The sequence below is a fragment of the Eubalaena glacialis genome, chromosome 10 (assembly GCF_028564815.1).
Source record: "Eubalaena glacialis isolate mEubGla1 chromosome 10, mEubGla1.1.hap2.+ XY, whole genome shotgun sequence".
NCBI classification, from domain to species: Eukaryota; Metazoa; Chordata; class Mammalia; order Artiodactyla; family Balaenidae; genus Eubalaena; species Eubalaena glacialis.
Genome location: NC_083725.1, coordinates 95,942,669 through 95,962,289, shown reverse-complemented (window position 1 = coordinate 95,962,289; position 19,621 = coordinate 95,942,669). Strand labels below are relative to the sequence as shown.

The 19,621-nt window shown below is 36.3% G+C and overlaps 1 protein-coding gene across 4 annotated transcripts in view; it reads right to left on the bottom strand.

Annotated features, from left to right (window-relative positions):
• Nucleotides 1-19,621, bottom strand: part of QSER1 (glutamine and serine rich 1) — a 75,830-nt gene that overhangs the window by 20,442 nt on the left and 35,767 nt on the right. For all 4 annotated transcript variants that reach the window (XM_061201550.1, XM_061201551.1, XM_061201554.1 and 1 more), the window contains one exon: nucleotides 14,490-18,188. In XM_061201550.1, the coding sequence (XP_061057533.1) occupies nucleotides 14,490-18,188 (3,699 nt within the window). The remainder of the gene's footprint in view (nucleotides 1-14,489; nucleotides 18,189-19,621) is intronic.

The window sequence follows — 19,621 nt, the reverse complement described above, 5'->3', positions numbered from 1 at the left end:
TTTAAAACTTGTGCTGCAGGCTTCCCTGGTGGCACAGTGGTTAAGAATCTGCCTGCCAATGCAGGGGACACGGGTTCGAACCCTGGTCTGGGAAGATCCCACATGCTGCGGAGCAACTAAGCCCGTGTGCCACAACTACTTAGCCTGCGCTCTAGAGCCCGCGAGCCACAACTACTGAGCCTGCGTGCCACAACTACTGAAGCCCGAGCGAGTAGAGCCTGTGCTCTGCAACAAGAGAAGCCACCGCAATAAGAAGCCCGCACACCATGACGAAGAGTAGCCCCCGTTCGCCACAACTAGAGAAAGCCTGCGTGCAGCAACGAGACCCAACACAGCCAAAAATAAATAAATAAATAAATTTATTAAAAAAAAAAAAACTTGTGCTGCAATTGATGCCATCACAAAAGTGGAAAGATAACCTACAGAATGGGAAACACTGCTTACAAATCATGTACTTGCCAGAGATTTGTATCCAGGATATATAAAGAACTCTTACAACTCAATGATAAAAAAGACAAAGAACCCAATTTAAAAAGTGAGCGAGGGCTTCCCTGGTGGCGCAGTGGTTAAGAACCCACCTGCCAATGCAGGGGACACGGTTCAAGCTCTGGTCTGGGAAGATCCCACATGCCGCGGAGCAACTAAGCCCGTGCGCCACAACTACTGAGCCTGTGCTCTAGGGCACGTGTGCCAAAACTACTGAGCCCACGTGCCACAGCTACTGAAGCCCGTGGGCCTAGAGCCCGTGCTCCACAACAAGAGAAGCCACCGCAATGAGAAGCCCGCGCACCGCAACGAAGAGTAGCTCCCACTCGCCGCAACTAGAGAAAGCCCGCGCGCAGCAACAAAGACCCAACACAGCCTAAATAAATAAATAAATAAATAAATAAATAAATAAATAAAATTTATTTTTTAAAAAAAGAAAGTAAGGGACCTATTTGTCCAAAGATATAAAAATTGTCAATAAGCACATGAAAGGCCGTTCAACACTCTAAGTCCTTAGCTCAACGCAACTTCAGTAGATAATTGCAATCTCACAGCTATTAGGATAGCTACAAAAAATACAGGCAATAACATGCTAGCAGGCGTGAGGAGAAACTAGAACCCTTGTACCTTGCTGGAGAGAATGTAAAATGGTACAGCCACTATAGAAAACAGTTCGGCCATTCCTCAAAATGTTAAGCATGAAGTTACCATATGACCAAGGAATTCCACTTCTAAATTCCACTTTCTAAATAAATAAATCCACACAAATACCTGTATATGACTGTTGACAGCAGCATTATTCCAATGGCCAAAAAGTGGAAAAAACCCAAATGTCCATCAACTGATGAATGGATACACAAAATGTGGTATATCCACATTATTAGGGAATAAAAAGGAATGAAGTACTGATATATGCTACAACATGAATAAACACTGAAAACATTACATTAAATGAAAGAAGCTAGTCACAAAAGGTCAAATATTATATGATTTCTTTTACATGAAATGTCCAAAAAAGGGCAAATCTATAGAGAAGATAGATTAGTGGTTGCCTATCATTGGGTGTGAGCGTGGGTGTGGGGACTGACTAATAATGGGTTTCTTTTTGGATGATGAAAATATTCTAAAATTAGATTGTGGTCACGGTTATACAACTCTACAAAACCACTGAATTGTACACTTTAAATGGGTGGATGTTATGATATGTGAATTACAATTTAACAAAGCTGTTATAAAAGGACTTTGAAGCCTAGAGCTGATAGAGAAGCTCCAGGTTGAGAAACAAATAAAAAGAACATGTAGCACTGCAGTGGTAATTTTGAGTAGTGCTGATGAACTAAAATAATAATATATACAATAATAAGTAAATAAAACAGGAAGGGCAGTGATCCCCTTGCTTATGCTGAGCTGTAGGCAGCAGGGGTGGCTTGATCACAGGCCAAAATGGAAAAACTGTTCCCTGAAGAAAGTGAACTCTACCTGCCTACAGGAGGGGTTGAGAGGGAATCAAAGCAGAGCCCAACACAAATCCAGACCTATGAAACACAGAAGAAAATGGAAAAGCAGATAGGCAAGGGAAATGAGTGAACTACAGTGCTTGGCAACTAGAGTACATCTCTCCTGTATTCTAGCTAATTAGGGGGGAGGAGGGGCTGGGGGGGGGTCTAGTAGCTGTCACCAGCCAGCCTACCTGATCTGTATCCCAGATTAAAACTATCCTCATACATTTATATGACTCCTCCCAATCAAAGGGAGAGGCCTGTTGAGGAAATACAAATGAATAATCTAATTATCAAGTCACTCTGCTGTGTATCTTGAACTTATACAGCCTGTACGTCAATCATATCTCAATAACAATGAGAAAATAATCTAATCATTCAAGATTAGATTGCAGAATTTTATCCTAATGTAATATATTTTTATGCTACTATAACTATACATCATACTTTCTGCCTCAAAAATGTATATAAATGGAAATCAATTTTTTATGTCTTGTGACTGGAAGGCTCTATATATTAAACACTTCTAACATTATAATACTTATAATACATTATAATACCATAGATCTAAATTAATATTTTTTCAAATTTAATGTAAAGCAAATGTAAATGTAAAAAGAATGCTTCTTTTGAGTGGATGTGGCATTTAAAACTTACTCGTTTATGGACTCATGGGTGAATATTACTTATTGAGATAGGTTTTACAACCAATTTTATTTCTGTCCTTCATTTTTATTGATAAAGGAACTGGGAAACATTGTTCTTATAAATAATGGATGAATGAAGGAATAAAAGGGATTTTATTATAGCAATGTCACTGAATTTTGAAAATACACTCTAAGTTACATGGCAAAACAAATCACATAGCTATCTATGAACAAAAACAGAGATACGGCCACCAGCAGACCCTCAGAAAAGGAAAATTGTAAGGGACATGCTTTAGTCATAAGCTTGTCATCCCAAGGAGATGTGAGGTGCAAGAAAGAATGGAGGGCAATATGGTAAATATATAAATAAACCTAAGCAAACACTGACTATTTAATACACTGTTTCTTGTTGAGTATTAGAAAACAGGATAGAATTAAAATACGTGGGGGAATTCCCTGGTGGTCCAGTGGTTAGGACTCCGCACCTCTACTGCCGGGAGACAGGGTTTGATTCCTGGTTGGGGAACTAAGATCCCGCAAGCCACGTGGCGCGGCCAGAAAGAAAAAAACGCAAATATTAAAATACATGGTAACATTAAAGTTAGGAGGGGGTAAAATGGAGTTTTAGTGCTCAGAGTCTTTATGTTATTCAGGAGGAGAGTAAGATACTAATAGATTTTGAGAAAGTGAAAATGCATATTGTAATCCCTATTATCTCCAGGTGAAGAACAGAAATATTTCATCAAAATCATCGGGGGGGTGAGAGGGTAGGTAAAGATAAGAATGAAATAACACTGACCATGTATTGATGATTACTGAAACTGAGTGATTCATAAATCGGTTAATTATACCAATCTTTGTAACTTTATGTTTGAAATTTCCGTAATAAAAAGTTAAGGAAATATTTTATAAAAAGAATAGCTTCCAAATTAGCGGAAGGAAAAACTTAACAATACTGTATGATGCTCTTTATGAGAAGTTTTAAAATGAGCCAAACAAAAGTATAGGGATACATACACAGGTGGTAAAATTTATAAAAGAAAAGCAAGGAAGTGATTACCATCCAACTCAGACAGTGGTTAGTTCTACAGATTATGAGCTGGATTTACTTTAAAACTCAATTTATTTTTGAACTTTCTTGCTTTCTAATGAGTAGCATTTAACACCATAAATTTTCTTCTTTGCCCCACACATTCCTGGCACATCCCCTTGGTTCCAAAATATAATGCTCCACTGTCCTAAGTGAGTTGTCATTTCAGCTTTGGTTTCCTTTTAAAGCCATGAGTTATTTAGAAGTTAGCAGAAGTTATTTAGAAGTTTTAGAAAGAAAAACTTACTTTTATTTCTTTGTCTCTTTTTTCCTTTCTGCTATTCTTTTATGAAATTACTGCACTGTGGTCAGGGAATATGTCTTAACTAATATCTGCATTTTCAAATTTATGGGAATTTTCTGTGTGTTTTCCTTATGTGTATCATATTTCCATATGTGAGTTATATCTCACAAGAAAAAAATGTTCTGAAAGAAGAGATATGGAAAATATACTAAAAATGCTAACAATAACAAAAAGATTAGTATGGCAATATTAAAAACCGAAATGGGAAATTAAATGTGAAAAAGAGAGATTTTATTATGATAAAAGGAAATTTAACTGTAGTAAAATTTTAAACACCCAATTACATGGGTTCAAAACATCAACTACACAGTATTAGAAAAACAATAAAACATAGTTGTATACTTTAACACACCCTTTTCAGGAATCAACAGATGAAGCAATCTAAAAACAAATAAGGATAGGGAGGATTTAAAAAAACCTTTTTATTAAAGATTTAAAACATACATAAAAGTAGAGTATACAAACCCTCACATACCATAACCCAACTGTAACAAGCACAAACATTTTGATAAATTTATCTTTCTGTCACCTCTTTTATATTTGCTGGGATAGTTTAAGGCAAATTCCAGACCTATCATTTACTTGCAACATGTACATATACATTTTCTTAAATAACCTAATATCATTTATTACATTACACAAAAAATAAAAAGATATAAAGGACTTGAAAAATGTTACAAATAAAACCTATTAGCACTTGGTACTCATGGGATATTTATAAAAATTGACCATTTACCAAGCTACTAACACAATTTCCACAAATTTCAAAATGTAGACATTACTTAAGCCATATTCCTTTGACCACAATACAACAGGGCCATAAGTTAGTATTAAAGGAATACCAAAAACAACAAAAAACCAAAAATCTACTGGGAAACAGGCAAAACCCCACTATTCTTAATAACTCTTGGGTTAAAAGGAAATCAAATGAAATGACAAACCATTTAGAAAGGACAGTGAGAGCATTAAAAATTGAAACCAGAGGGATAGAGCCAGAGTGTGGTGAAAAAAAAAGGAAACTTACAACTTTAATGCCATTCATTAGACAGCAAACAAATAACAAACTAGCCAGCAAGAGAATATTCAACCCAGGGAAGATAGGGGAAAAGAACTGATAAAAGCAGAAATTAAGAAAAAGTGAGTAAAAAATGATAGGAGCAAAAAAAAAAAAACAAAAACAAAAGTACATTGGTTCTTTGAAAAGAACCATTAAATAGGCAAATCTTCCAAAAATTGTTAAGGAAAAAGATTCAAATAATCACTTGGAACAAGAAAGAGAACATACCTACAGAAACAGAGGAGACTACAAACTTATGAGGTAATAGTATGTACAACTTTATAACAACAAATTTTAAAATCTAAATGAAAGAGATGATTTTACTAGAAAATATGCCATTCTTAAATTGACCCAGATAGATCAAACTATCAGGAAAAAACTAGAAAGTCCCAGATATATTCTTAGAAATCCCAATTATATAGAATAAGCTTTTTCAAATTTAAACAAATATAAAAACTTTCCTAATTCAATTTGTAAGGTCAGCATATTCCTGAATACAAAAGTGAACAAGATTAAGACAAAAAATACTATACATTCACTTCATTTATGAATCTAGGTGTAAAAATCCCAAATAAAATACTAGCAACTTAAATCTTACAGTGGACTAAAGCAATTCATCATGACCAAGCAGAGTTCATGGTAGAAATTTTTACAAAGAGGTTTAGCATTAAGAAATCAAGTAATAGATGAATGTGGGGGTAAAAGAAAGCAGATTTATCAGAACCAGCTCAAAAAAGCATCTGACAGAATTCAATGCTCACTGTTAATTTTTAAAAAATCTTAAGAACTTCAAAACGTAAGGATATCTTCTTAAAGAGTATGGTATACTAGAAACTGACAAATATATTTCATAGTCAAACACTACATATTTTACTAAATATCAAGAAGGAGGCCAGGATGCTTGCTATCATTGCTACTATTAAACAACAGAGGCCTGAGCCAATCAGATAAGTTACCAAAAAAAAAAAAAAAAGAAACAGATAAGTTACCATTATTTTTAGAAGATATAATTATCTACTTAAGAGTGCAAGAGAATCAGGTGGAAAAACTGTTAAAATAGAAATTCAACAAAAATGCAAAACACACGATGGAGACACAAAAATCAATCATTGCTATATATTATCAGTAACCAATGAGAGAACACTATGGGGAAAATTATATTTAAAATACTAGTAAAACTATAATATAGAATATCTATGTGGAAAAAATGATAAGATATTAAAAGACATAAAATAAGATCTGAATAAGTAGAAAAACACTACATTCCATAAGTGGATGAGAAGACAATATTGTAAAGATAACAATTCTCCCTTAAAATTAATTTATGAATTCAATGTAATCACAATCAAAATCTCAAAACATTGAAGGGGCTCCTACTGGCCCATTACAGGACAGTTTGAGCATCAGAAATAACGACTGTAACCTGTAAGACAATAAATTTTTAAAAATTCATGAAAGGCTTCTGGTGCCAACCAAGATGAAGTTAAGTCCACTAGACCTACTTATTACAAATAAAAACTCTGGACAAAACATAAAATGCAACTACGAGAAGACTCTGCAAAGTTAGTAACTGCAGGCAGACTGGGGAGGGAAGCCCAAACTGAAATAATCTTTATATAGAGGTGTTTCCTCACTTTCCTTCCTCTCTTATCACCTAGCATTGACTAGAGGGTGGCCCCTATGCAGAACTACACAGGACACAGACAACATAAACTCCAAGAAAATCTGTCTTTCTGGACAAAGGAGTGGGGAAAGGAGCCCCATGCAAAGTGAGAATGTGGGGGGCCACTGTCATTTCTTTTTTCTTCTCTTTCTCTCTCCCAGCCCTGCCCCAAGGGCAACCCAAGTCACAGAGCTGCAACGCAGAGGCAGTAAACCTGACATCTTAAACCCGAACAGAAGACCTGTCTTTTTGGTGTACCAGAGGCACCTGGATGGGGCATGGGCTCCTATGGCATGAAGAGAGTAGAAAATGTTGTATGTCAATTATATCTCAATAAAGTTGGGGGAAAACATGTAGGAGGATTCCCTGTCCTTTTTTCTCTTCTCTCAATGTACTGCCCCAAGGGCAGTCCTAGTTGTACAGAACTGTGTTAAAGCATAAGCAGCTAAAAAAAAATCCAAGGAAAATTCCAGCTTTCTAGCCAAATGTCTGGGAAAGGGAACCCTGAGAGCTGGGCATGTAGGGAAATTCCCAAGGAAGAGAGAACTGGAGAGTGGTATCCTCTAATTCTGTGCATGAACCCACACAAATCTTAGTTTCATGCCTAAACTGCACATATGCAGAATAGACCCAAACTAGTATAGCAAAGTCTTTGAGATCTAAACTATAACAAACTCTACCATCCACCCAAGTTCCAGACTAACTGCTCTCACAGATCCAAAGCACCAGAGCAAAGGCTTTGAAAACTGAACTAACTTCAGACCATCACTCAAAGGTGAGACAGAACTTATGGCCTGACTGCTTGCTAAAACAAAACAAATCAACATTCTGCAGAGGATTTTAATAGAACCCAGAGTCTTACAGTATTGTACTCAAAATGTCCAGGATATAATCCAAGACTGCTCAATATATTAAATACCAGAAAAATGTGACCAATCTTCAAAGGGAAGAGATAATTGGCAGATGCCACTCTAAGGTGACTCAGATGTTAAAATTATCAAAGACTTGAAGGCAGCTATCATAATCATGCTCCCTGAGGTAAGGTGAACATACTTTTGAAATGAATGGAAATATGTAAGTTCTCAGCAGAGAAACTGGAACTAGAAAAAAGAACCAAATATAAATTTTAGAATTGAAAAAAATATCTGAAATAAAAAATTCACTGAATAGGCTCAGTAGCAGAATTGAGAAGGCAAAAAAGTCAATGAACTTGAAGACAGACCAACAGAAATTATACAATCTGAAGAACAGAGGGGGAAAAAAAGATTGAAAAAGAAATAAACAGAACCTCAGGAACCTTAGTAACAATATAAAAATATTTTACATTTATGTCATTGGAGTCCCATAGGAGAGAAAGAGATGGGTGCAGAAAAAAATAACGCCCCCAAACTTCTCTAATTTGGAAAAAGATATACATTTTACAGATTCAAAAAGCTCAATGAACTCCAAACAGGATAAACCTTATCCAGACAAATAATTACAATCCTGAAAATCAAAGAAAACGTCTTAAAAATGGAAAACTTCTTTGTGTTGAAAGGAAATGATACCAGAGGGAAACCTGGAACATCAGGAATAAAGGAAGTGCAACAGCAATTATAAATATCTGGGTAAATATAATAGACTATTTTGCTCCTGTTAAGTTATTTAGAATATATATGACTGCTGAAAGCAAAAATTACTTCTCTATCAGGGTTTTCAATATATGTAGAGGTAATATATAGGACAAATATATATAACATAAGGGCAAGGGTAAAGAGATCTCTATGGTTTTTAGGTTTTTACATTTTAAGTAGCAAAAATATTAACTAAGTGGATTGTAATCACTATGTCAACCACTAAAAACATAATACAAAAAGATATAGCCAAAAAAAAAAAAAGATAAATTTAAAAATAAAATGGTAAAAAGTTCAAATAATTTTTTTTTTAAAGATAGGAAAGAGGAGACAGGAACAAAAAAGGGGGGAAACAGAAAACGATAAAATGGAAGATTGAACTATATCAATAATTACATTAAATGTAAATGGTCTAAACATACTAGCTGAAAGAGATTATGAGATTAGAGTTTTTTTAAAAAAGACAAAATTGAACTATATACTGTCTACAAAATACCCACATTAAATATAACGTCACAGATAGGTTAAAGGTAAAGGATGGAAAAAGATATACATGCAATTCATCAAAAGAAACCTGGAGAGGCTACATTGATAACAGACAAAGTAGACTTCAGAATAAAGATTATTACCAAGGATAAAGAAGGATATTATATACTGATAAAAGGGTCAATTTGCTAAGACTTAACAATTCTGTGTACATATCTAAAAACAGAGGTCAAAATACACAAAGCAATAATAGATAGAAATGAAAAGCAAAACAGACAAATCTACAAGCATACTTGGAAGCTTTGGAAATCCTCTCGCAGTAACTGACAGAACAAGTAAACAGATAATCAGCAAGGAGAAGAATCTGAACAGCACTAACAACCAACTTGATCTAATTGACATTTATACAACAATCCACACAACAGCAGAATACACATTCTTTTAAAGTGCACTGGAACATTTATCAAGATCAACCATATTCTGGGCTATAAAGCTAACCTTAAAAATTTAAAAGAATTGAAATTACACAAAGTAGAAATCAATAAAGGACAGATGTCTGGAAAATTCCCAAATATTTGAATATCTTTAAATATGATTCTAAATAACTCATAGATCAAAAAGAAAGCACCAAATGGAATTTTTAAAACTTTTGGAACAAAAGAAAATAAAAACAAATAAGAAAAATAAAATCTGTGGGATATAGCTAAAGCAGGGCTTAGAGAGAAGTTTGTAACATTAAATGCTTAAAGCAGAAAAGAATAGAGGTCTGAAATCAGCAATTTAGGCTTCTACCATATGAAACTAGAAAAAAAATACTAGCGTATAATAAACCAAAATCAAACAGAAAAAGGAATTAATGAAAATAGCAGAAATCAGTGAAATTGTCAACAAAGGAGAAAAATCAATGACACTAAAAGCTGTTCTTTTGAAGAGATCAATAAAATTAATAAACTTCTATCTAGACTAACGAAGATGAAGAGAGAAGACACAAATGACCAACATCAAGACTGTAAGAGTGGGACCCGTGCACTACAACTACTGAGCCTGTGTGCCACAACTACCGAAGCCCGCATGCCTAGAGCCCGTGCTCCGCAACACGAGAAGCCACTGCAATGAGAAGCCCACGCACCGCAATGAAGAGTAGCCCCCGACTCGCTGCAACTAGAGAAAGCCCACGTGCACCAACAAAGACCCAGTGCAGCCAAAAATAAATAAATAATTTTTTTTTAAAGGCCATATTTTATTAAAAAAAAAGACTGTAAGAGTGGGAATCACTACAGGACTTACAGAAATTAAAAAGATAACGAGGAAATGCTACTAACAACTCTATATTCATAAATTTGACAACTTAATGAAATGGACCAATTCCTTCAAAGATACGAAACACAGTCAAGAAGAAATAGACTAGTTGAATAGTTCTGTCAGAGAAATTTAATTTATAGAAAACTCCAGGTCCAGATGGTTTCACTAGCAAATTCAACCAAACATTTGGGGAAGAAACAATACTACCCAATCTCTTGCAGAAAATAGAGAAGAAGGGAATACTCCCCAACTCACTTATGAGGTCAGCAATAACCAGATACCAAAACCAGACAAAGTCATTACAAAAAGAATACTACAGACTAATATTCATTGTGAACACAGATGCAAAAAAATTAGAAAATTGAATCCATCAATGTATAAATGAGATAATATATCACAGTCAGTGGAGTTTATCCTGAGAATGCAAGGCCACAGATATATTTAACAATCAATGTAATTTACCATACTGACAGACTACAGAAGAAAACTACATGATCATTTAAATAGATGAAGAAAAAGCATTTGACAAAATTCAACCTCCATTCATTATAAAAACTGTTGGCAAACTATAAAATATAAGGAACTTCTTTAATGCAATAAAAAAAGGCATCTACAAAAACCTACAGTGAACATCATAGTTAATGGTGAAAGACTGATTTCTTTCTCCCAAAGATCAAGAACATGTTCAGGATGTCCACATTCAGCACTCTTATTAAACACTGTATAGGAAGTCCTGTATATTAAGACAGGAATGAAAAAGGCATTAGACTGGAAAAGAAGAAATAAAACTATCCTTATTTGCAGATGACATCATTTTCCACATAGAAAATCCTATGGAATCTAATTTTTAAAAACCATTTTTTTTTTTGGCCATGCCACATTGCTTATGGGATCTTAGTTCCCCAACCAGGGATCGAACCTGTGCCCCCTGCAGTGGAATCGCGGAGTCCCAACCACTAGACCGCCAGGGAATTCCCATTAAAAAAATCTTAAAATAAATCAGTTGTGCGGATTTAAGATCAATGTATAAAAAATAACTATTTTTATAATCTACTAATGCATAATTGGAATTTGAAAATTTTAGAAAGTGTCACTTACAATAAATAGCACCCCAAAAAACTTAGGAATAAATCTAACAAAACAATATGCCAAAAACTACACAAGACTAGTGAGAGAAATCACATGTGTGCATGAATTAAGGCTCAATATATTGTTAACAGTTTAGTGTTCCTCAAATTGCCACAGATTCAAGGAAATCAAAATCCCAGAAGGATTTTTTTGTAGATACCGACCGCTGACTTGAACATTTAAATGGAAAAGGAAAGAAACTAGAATAGGCAAAACAATTTTGAAAAAGAACAAATTTGGAAGACTCACACTGCCTTATTTCATTCAAGATTTACTGTAAAGCTATAGCAATTAAGACAGTGTGGTACTGGTGAAAGCATAAACACATAGATCAATGTGACAGAATTGAGAGTCCAGAAATAGATTCATACAAATATGAATTCATACAATTAATTTTTGACAAAGGTGCAAAAAGCACTCAATGGAGAAAGGACTGTCTTTTCAACAAATGTGTTGGAAAAGCTGGACTTCTATGTGAAAAAAAAATTAACTTCAACCCATACCACATATCTTATACCAAAAAAAAAAAAAAAAAAATTCAAAAGGGACCCTAGACTTAAATGTAAAATGCAAAACTCTAAAATTCCTAGAAGAAAACAGGAGAAAATTTTTGTGACTATGGGCTAGGCGAAGATTTCTTAGGATACAAAAAGTGCAAATCATAAAAGGAAAAATGGATAAACTAGACCTTGCTGCAATTTAAAACTTCTGCCCTTCAGAAATATTTAAGGGCTGTGGGAATTTAGAGGATATAAGCACTAATTCTGCCAGGAGTAACTTCCACAAAGTGACTTTGAAGATGGTCTTCAAAGATAACTAAGTGTCTGCTGGGCTAAAAAATCAAGAGGAAGGCCTAGGTAGAGAAAAACCTGCCCAAAAGGAGCACAATTGTGACAGGGGCTCACAGGTCCAAGGAACAATGAGAAATTCAGTTGTCACAGAAGAGGGGAAGTGCAAAGGGTGGAGCAAGAGTGAAACATGGAAAGGGAGAATTTTTACACATTATTTTAATTTTTTCCCATGGAGCAACAAGAAGCATTTCAAAGCAGAGAAGTAACAATTGGTTTTCCTTTTTTATAAAGATAAGTGTGATGACAATGTGGAGGACGGACTAGTGTAGAGACTGATGGGAAGGATTCTAATGAGAAGTCTGTTGCAATAGTCCAAGCAAGAGATGATGAGTTCTCACAGATGAGGAGGCAATGGGGATGGTAAAGGGAGAATTTCAAAGACCTACTAGTAAGGATCGGGTTGATGGTGGTGATTTTTAACTAAAAATGAGATAATAACTGTTGTCTGGAAGAAACTAGTTCTAGATTCATGTTTTATAACAGAGATTATAAAATGTTTGCTCTAGGAACATAGGAGGGAATATAACAGTAATTGCAAAGAACTCTGAATTGGGGGAATAGAGTGTAAAACCTTACTAGGATTAGCCACATCTGCAATGTTTTGACTCTAACAATGATTTTCCATTATGCTAATTTCCTTGTATAACAAAATGAGAATTCTTTACAAATGTTTTAGCAGAAATTTATGCTAATAGAATATTTGGGATACCAGCTGTTTCATATTACTTTAGTAGTTAAAAAGGTAGTCTCAAATCTGGAGAGAAGCTGAAAAGTACATCACAAAACAAGGTTTTACTCATAAAGCACCGCTCTATTCATACAAAAGAGGTAGGCAGGGGCTTCCCTGGTGGTGCAGTGGTTAAGAATCCGCCTGCCAATGCAGGGAACACGGGTTCAAGTCCTGGTCTGAGAAGATCCCACATGCCATGGAGCGACTAAGCCCGTGCGCCACAACTACTGAGCCTGCGCTCTAGAGCCCGGGAGCCACAACTACTGAGGCCACATGCCACAACTACTGAAGCCTGCACAGGTGTGCTCCACAACAAAGACAAGCCACCGCAATGAGAAGCCCGTGCACCGCAACGAACGGTAGCCCCCGCTCACCGCAACTAGAGAAAAGCCCGCATGCAGCAACAAAGACCCAACACAGCCAAAAAATAAATAAATTAAAAAAAAAAAAAAAAAGAGGTAGGCAGGAATACAGGTTCTAGAACTAGATAAACCTGAGTTTGGATTTCAGCTCTGTCATTTACTGACTGTATAGACCTGGAAAATTCATTTAGTCTGTTATAGCATCTGTATATTGGAGATAACAAAGCACATCTTACAGCATTGCTAATAGTTCCTGGCACAGAGGTGGTAGCTATTTTATTGTTATAAGTACTTTTTTCCTTAGCATTATTTTTTTTAAAAGCTTTTGTTTTTTCAAATTTATTTATTTTATTTTTATTTATTTTTGGCTGTTGGGTCTTTGTTGCTGTGCGCGGGCTTTCTCTAGTTGTGGCAACCGGGGGCTACTCTGCGTTGCAGTGCGCAGGCTTTTCATTGCGGTGGCTTCTCTTGTTGTGAAGCATGGGCTCTAGGCGCGCGGGCTTCAGTAGTTGTTGCTCGCAAGCTCAGTAGTTGTGGCTCGTGGGCTCTAGAGTGCAAGCTCAGTAGTTGTGGCACACGGGCCCAGTCACTATGCAGCATGTGGGATCCTCCCGGACCAGGGCTCGAACTCGTGTCTCCTGCATTGGCAGGCGGATTCCTAACCACCGCACCACCAGGGAAGCCCAGCATGTTCTTTAAAATAGTAACTTTTATACTACTTGTCAATCATTTACATAAGGCAGTGCTTCTCAAAACAGTTCCTCGAAATGTTCCCTTAACTACAGAGTAAAGTGAAACACACACCCAAGGATTTGGGCATATACTTTGGAACCAGCACAAAATTTTAAAAGTTTTAACTTAATTATATTAATCTGCATGCTGCACACAAAAGAACCATATTTAATAGTAAAATGTTGATCTTTAGGTAAAATTAGCATACCAAGAAAATATGCCAGTTTATATAACAACATGGCCCTCAATACAATGCCTCATATCCATGAGCCACTTCAAGATGTCTCAGGTTAGAAAAGTGTGGATAGTGCACTATGTAAATTATGTTGCATGTGGTAAAAAGCTGAGAAAAACCAGAACTACTCAGCCTAAAACCCAGAACTTTCCTATAGGCAAGGAACATTTAAAAAAGTAAGTCTCTAAGCTACCTACCCTTGCATTTTGGCCTGCTTCAAGCTAAGAAAGCATAAAACTTGATATAGAGCGAGAAAAATTAAAGTGGAAAGCCATAATTATGAATCTAAATTTTAAAACTTTACCTGTTTTCTTCTTTTTATCAGAAGTGGCATCCGAAGTATTTAAGGTAGTAGAGGTGCTTTTATAAATATCACGACTGCATACTCCAGGATCATCTTCATCAGAAGAAAGTGAAGATAAATGTTCTGAGTTTTTAAGTTCGTTATCAGCTTTTTCTGACGGACTGTTACCCCCAGTTTCAGACACTAAAGGTGTGGGTGTTGCAGATGCAGTCTTTGGAAGTGGTGGGGGACAAAATGTACGAACAGTCTGGGTTCCTGGTCGTCTAGTCCTGTTAGGCATTCGTACAGCAAGAGTGGAAAACTGCTGCTTGGGCCCAGATTTCAGAAAATCTAAGAAAGAGGCAATGAATCCGGTTTTGACTTCTGGCTGTTTTTCCTCTACTTCTTTGATCTTCTGTCTCATTTTTTCTTGATGCTGATAACCATCATGGCAGCTTTCCGAGGAAGGGGGAGTATACGGCAAATATATATCTGCTCCCCTTGGATTCTGTCGTTTGCCTTGGGCAGGTCTTTTCAGCTGTTTTTGATTACTGTTGTCTTCCTCTTTAGTTTGCCCTTTTCCTTTAGTTTTCTTCTTCTGAAGGTTAAAATGCATTAAATCTTGGTTTTCCTCTTCAATCTTGACGCTGATTGGCTCCCCAGGTTGGGCCATGGCCAACAGTGCAAGCGTACTCCTAGTCGGGTTCATTGACACACCACTGTCATCACCCCCTAAAGTGAATTCACTCTCCGATGTAGCGCTCTCTCCACTTATACTTCTACTACTAGAAACAAACTCTTGATTTCTGTTATTATTTAATGTGCTATCAACAGGTACTTCGCTATCTTCTTCAGGTTCATGATTGGTAGCAGACTGTTTCTTGAATGGGCCAGAACTTTGCTCCTGGACTTCATGACCTGGCCCAACCACTGGTGAAGTTACTTTAGAAGCTTTGTTTTGACCAGGTGTTTCAATGTGCTGTTGATCAAGAGTCATCTTTGACTGAAGAGTAGGTACTGGTGAAAGGTTTACAGTAACTTGATTTCCATTTAAGGAAATATCATTTATATTCGGTGGCTTTCCTACTGTAGCTGCTATGGAGTTAAAATCTGACGTCACATGCCTGACATCTAATGATTGCTGAAAATGAGATTTAGAATCACCATCTTCAACAGCAGGAATGGTTTCATTTGAAGTTGACTTGGAAAAATCAGAAGGTGTGACCCCACAAGCTGCTGCTGTAGCTGCTAAGATATCATCTACATTTGATAAAATATTTCTTTCATCACTGAGGAGCATTGCCTCTGGGAAACATATTGATCCAAGAGAAACAAAATGATTCTTTGAATCATGTTGATTTGTTTCACTAAAATGGCCCTTTGTTGTTAGATGTTGTTGTAATGGTTTTGAAGACTCAGAGAGGTCCATTTTCATAATTTCAGAATTTTGAGGATGGAGTTGCTGCTGAGAATGATCGCCATTGCTCTGAATAATATGACCATCCATTTGAAGGAAAGGATGTACTATTTGTTGAGGACTTTGAACACGCTGTACTTGTAGAGATGCCTTTACTTGTCCTAAACCGGCCTGTAGTATTGACTGCTGAAGAATTTGTAAATCACAGGCAGAATCTAAAAGGACCTGTGTATTAGGAAGAGATGCCTGATGGCCATGCCCTAAAGCATTATTTGGAATTTGAATCTGAGATGAGGCATTAATTATTTGATCATGCTGCTCCTGGACCTTGGCTTCATGTACCTTCTGTATAAGAGAATGCTGCTGGTTTAGGTCTTTAGTATTCAACCTTATTTGTGGAGTTTGCATTAAATTAGTTGTCTTCTTTATATCAAGGGTTGCTGCATTATTGACTTGGCCAACTTGTTGGTTAAGCTGTGCCACTGAACCAACTATGTTTTCTTCTTTTTTTGACCCTTGTAGAACAATCCCAACAACTTGATCTTCAAGATGGGAATTACTTCTGATTATGCTCTGGGAATATCTGTCATCTGTCTTTGACACCTTATAAGCTGACTCTGGAACATTAATTTCCCCATCAGATAGCCTTTGGGTTGATGACTCAAGAGATACTTGCGGCTGTAATACCTGTAACTCTTGCATTGGAAAATCATCCTCTTGCTTTGAAGATGTATACACATTTGAGTCAAGTTTTCTTTCAGCGTAAGACTTTGGATCAGGGGAAGGTATGTTATTCTGTAATGTCTGACAATGAGTAGAGGACACAAAAGATGATGACTGGACAACAGGCAAAAACTTTTGGGACTGGGGAGATGATGACCCTTGAGTCTGAGCATTTTGGGAAGAATGCATAGAAATATAATTCTGAGTTGGGCTAGAATCTGGCATATTCTGAGCCCGAGAGGCAGAAGAATAAGAAAGAGAAGGGGCTGTTAATGTTAGGGACTGCCCTGAAGCATAGCTTTCTGAAGGACTAACAACTGACAAAACTTGTGACTGAGATGAATAACTAACCTGTGTCTGACTAACTGGTGATAAACCCTGAGAGTGACCAGATGAGTAACTCTGAGACTGGCTAACTGAAGATAGATCTCTTGTTTGAGCAGGGTAATTCTCATTTGTAACTGAAGATAATACCTCTTGCTGATCAGAAGAATAATTAAGTGTTGGATTTTCAGAAGTTATAGTCTGAGATGACCCAGAAAAAGTCAATGTTTTATATAAGGATGGCAACTTCTCAACTTTGCTGGACCTATAAACATGTGAATGAACAATAGATGGCACATTATGCGGCTGTACTAAACCATAATTTTGAGACTGACTAACTGATAAAAGGCTTGGTAGCTGCGCTGTAGAATAAATTTGTGCTTGGCCTGATATTACAGAACTCTGGTTATGTAAAGGTTTGGAATAGCTTAGTGTTTGCACAGGAGGAATTATACTTTGAGGTTTGGGGGACTTGGTTGATGTTAGTGGTTGTTTTGTAGAACAGCTTTTTACTTTTGTAGTAGAAGGAGGATACCCTGATGATGGAATTGCAGATGAATAGGACTGAGCAAGTTCCACCGAGACCTGGGAGGTCTTCTGTTGCAATCCTCCATTGCTCACCTGAGTAGAATCTCCAATTGGGTTACAGGATAAAGATGACTGCCTGCTTGTTTCCTGAAAATTAACCACACTTGCATTTGATAGATAACTGTGTAAGGAATGCTGTGAACCAGTCAGTTGTGCCTGAATAGACTGGGTACCTGAAGGCCGCTGATGGTGTTTAATAACACTACATTCTCGAAGAAGAGCTCTTTCAATGGAAGCAGTAGAACTAGTAAAGAGAGTTGAACCGTAGGCTTGAGGAGTTTGCTGGGCTCCTCCAAGTGCTGAAGGCAACAAACTAAATTGAGGTTGTAAAAGATGGGGTGCAGACTCTTGAGCTGAGCGGTATGTTGAAGACTGAGGTGGTATGCTGTTACTTATCACAGAACTGCCCAGGCGCTCAAATGCCAAAGCGGTTGGAACAGTTCCCTGGGAAGTCTTGATTTGCAGCAAAGGATCATGAGGATTTAAAATTCCATTCGATGTAGTGTTAAAAGTTGAATCCTGAAGCACCAAAGGTGAGGTGGTGGCAAAGTTTCTATTGCTGAAGGTGGTGGGATGCTGATAAGCAGAGAGGGCAGAGGGTGGAAGTGCTCCAGTGGTTGGCAAAGGTCCAGTAACAAACAGCTCAGTTGCTGCTGAGGAATGCATACCTACGAAAAGAAAACAAATATGCTCATGCAGTTACAGCACAAACACATATCTGCTTTCATAATACAGACTTATAAAACTTCTATAACCTTCAATCCATCAAAATCTCTTTAAAACTGAAAAGCCTGACAAATTAGTTCTGCACATAAATTTTCAAAAATACATTTCAAAATAGCTAGCTTTCATAAGGCAGGAACAAAATTACAAAGGTATCAGCACTTCATATGTATGATTGTTACATAAATATGAGATTATACATATATATAGTCAGATAAGGTCATCTGATAATTAAGAAAACAGTAAAAATGTACATAATCTCTAATGATTAATTTCCCTTGAAATCCCAATGCAAAATACCAATGGACAAACTAAAATGTTCATAACATTAAAATTGAAACTGAATTTCCTACATTTAACGTAATAAATCTGAAAATAATAGTGAGATTAACAGTGCAAAGTTTCTTTTATCAAAATAAATGCATTTTAAAAATTCCTTGCATTTCAAGTTTTGACTTCCTATGAACAACTTCTAATAACAATAGATGCATGCTTATCAAAAAAAGCTAATCAGAAATTAATAAAGCACTGTCAAGAAGAGAGTATTAACATTTCAGGACAGCACTCTTGCCACATACAGCAAAAGTAAAAACATGTTATACCCTTGCGATCCAAAAGTTCCACTTCTAGAAATTTACCCTATGGAAATAAGTGGACACAAAGATTCAAACAAGATATTCATTATAGTTATTGTGAATAACAGGTAGAAACAACCTAAATATCCATCAACAGGAGACTGGTAAAATAATTATGGCATATCCTAATAATACTGATGCTATAAACATTGCTTAGGTGGATATACAAAAAAAGTTTTGATGTACAAAGATATTAAAGAAGAGTAAATACCAAACTGTTAACTCTTCCCTAAAAAGGGGGACTGTAATTAGGAACTATCACTTTCCATTTTATATACTTTTTTATTGTTTACATTAAAAAAATTTTATCTTATATTGGAGCACCATTGATTAACAATGTTGTGTTAGTTTCAGGTGTACAACAAAATGATTCAGTTATACATATACATGTAGCTATTCTTTTTCAAATTCTGTTCCTATTTAGGTTATTACAGAACATTGAGCAGTGTTCCCTTTGCTGTACAGTAGGTCCTTGTTGGTTATCTATTTTAAATATGGCAGTGTGTACATGTCAATCCCAAACTCCAAGTCTATCCCTCCCCTCTACTCTTCCCCCCGGTAACCATAAGTTCGTTCTCTAAGTCTGTTTACACATTTTTTAGTGAATTTCCATTAAAATAAACTCTTTTTCATTTTGGAAAAATTGGGGAAAAAAGATTCTCTGGCCCTTTTCAAAAATATTCTTCTTTCTCCTCTTTCCATTAAATGTCAAAAAAGTGGGAATTCCCTGGAGGTCCAGTGGT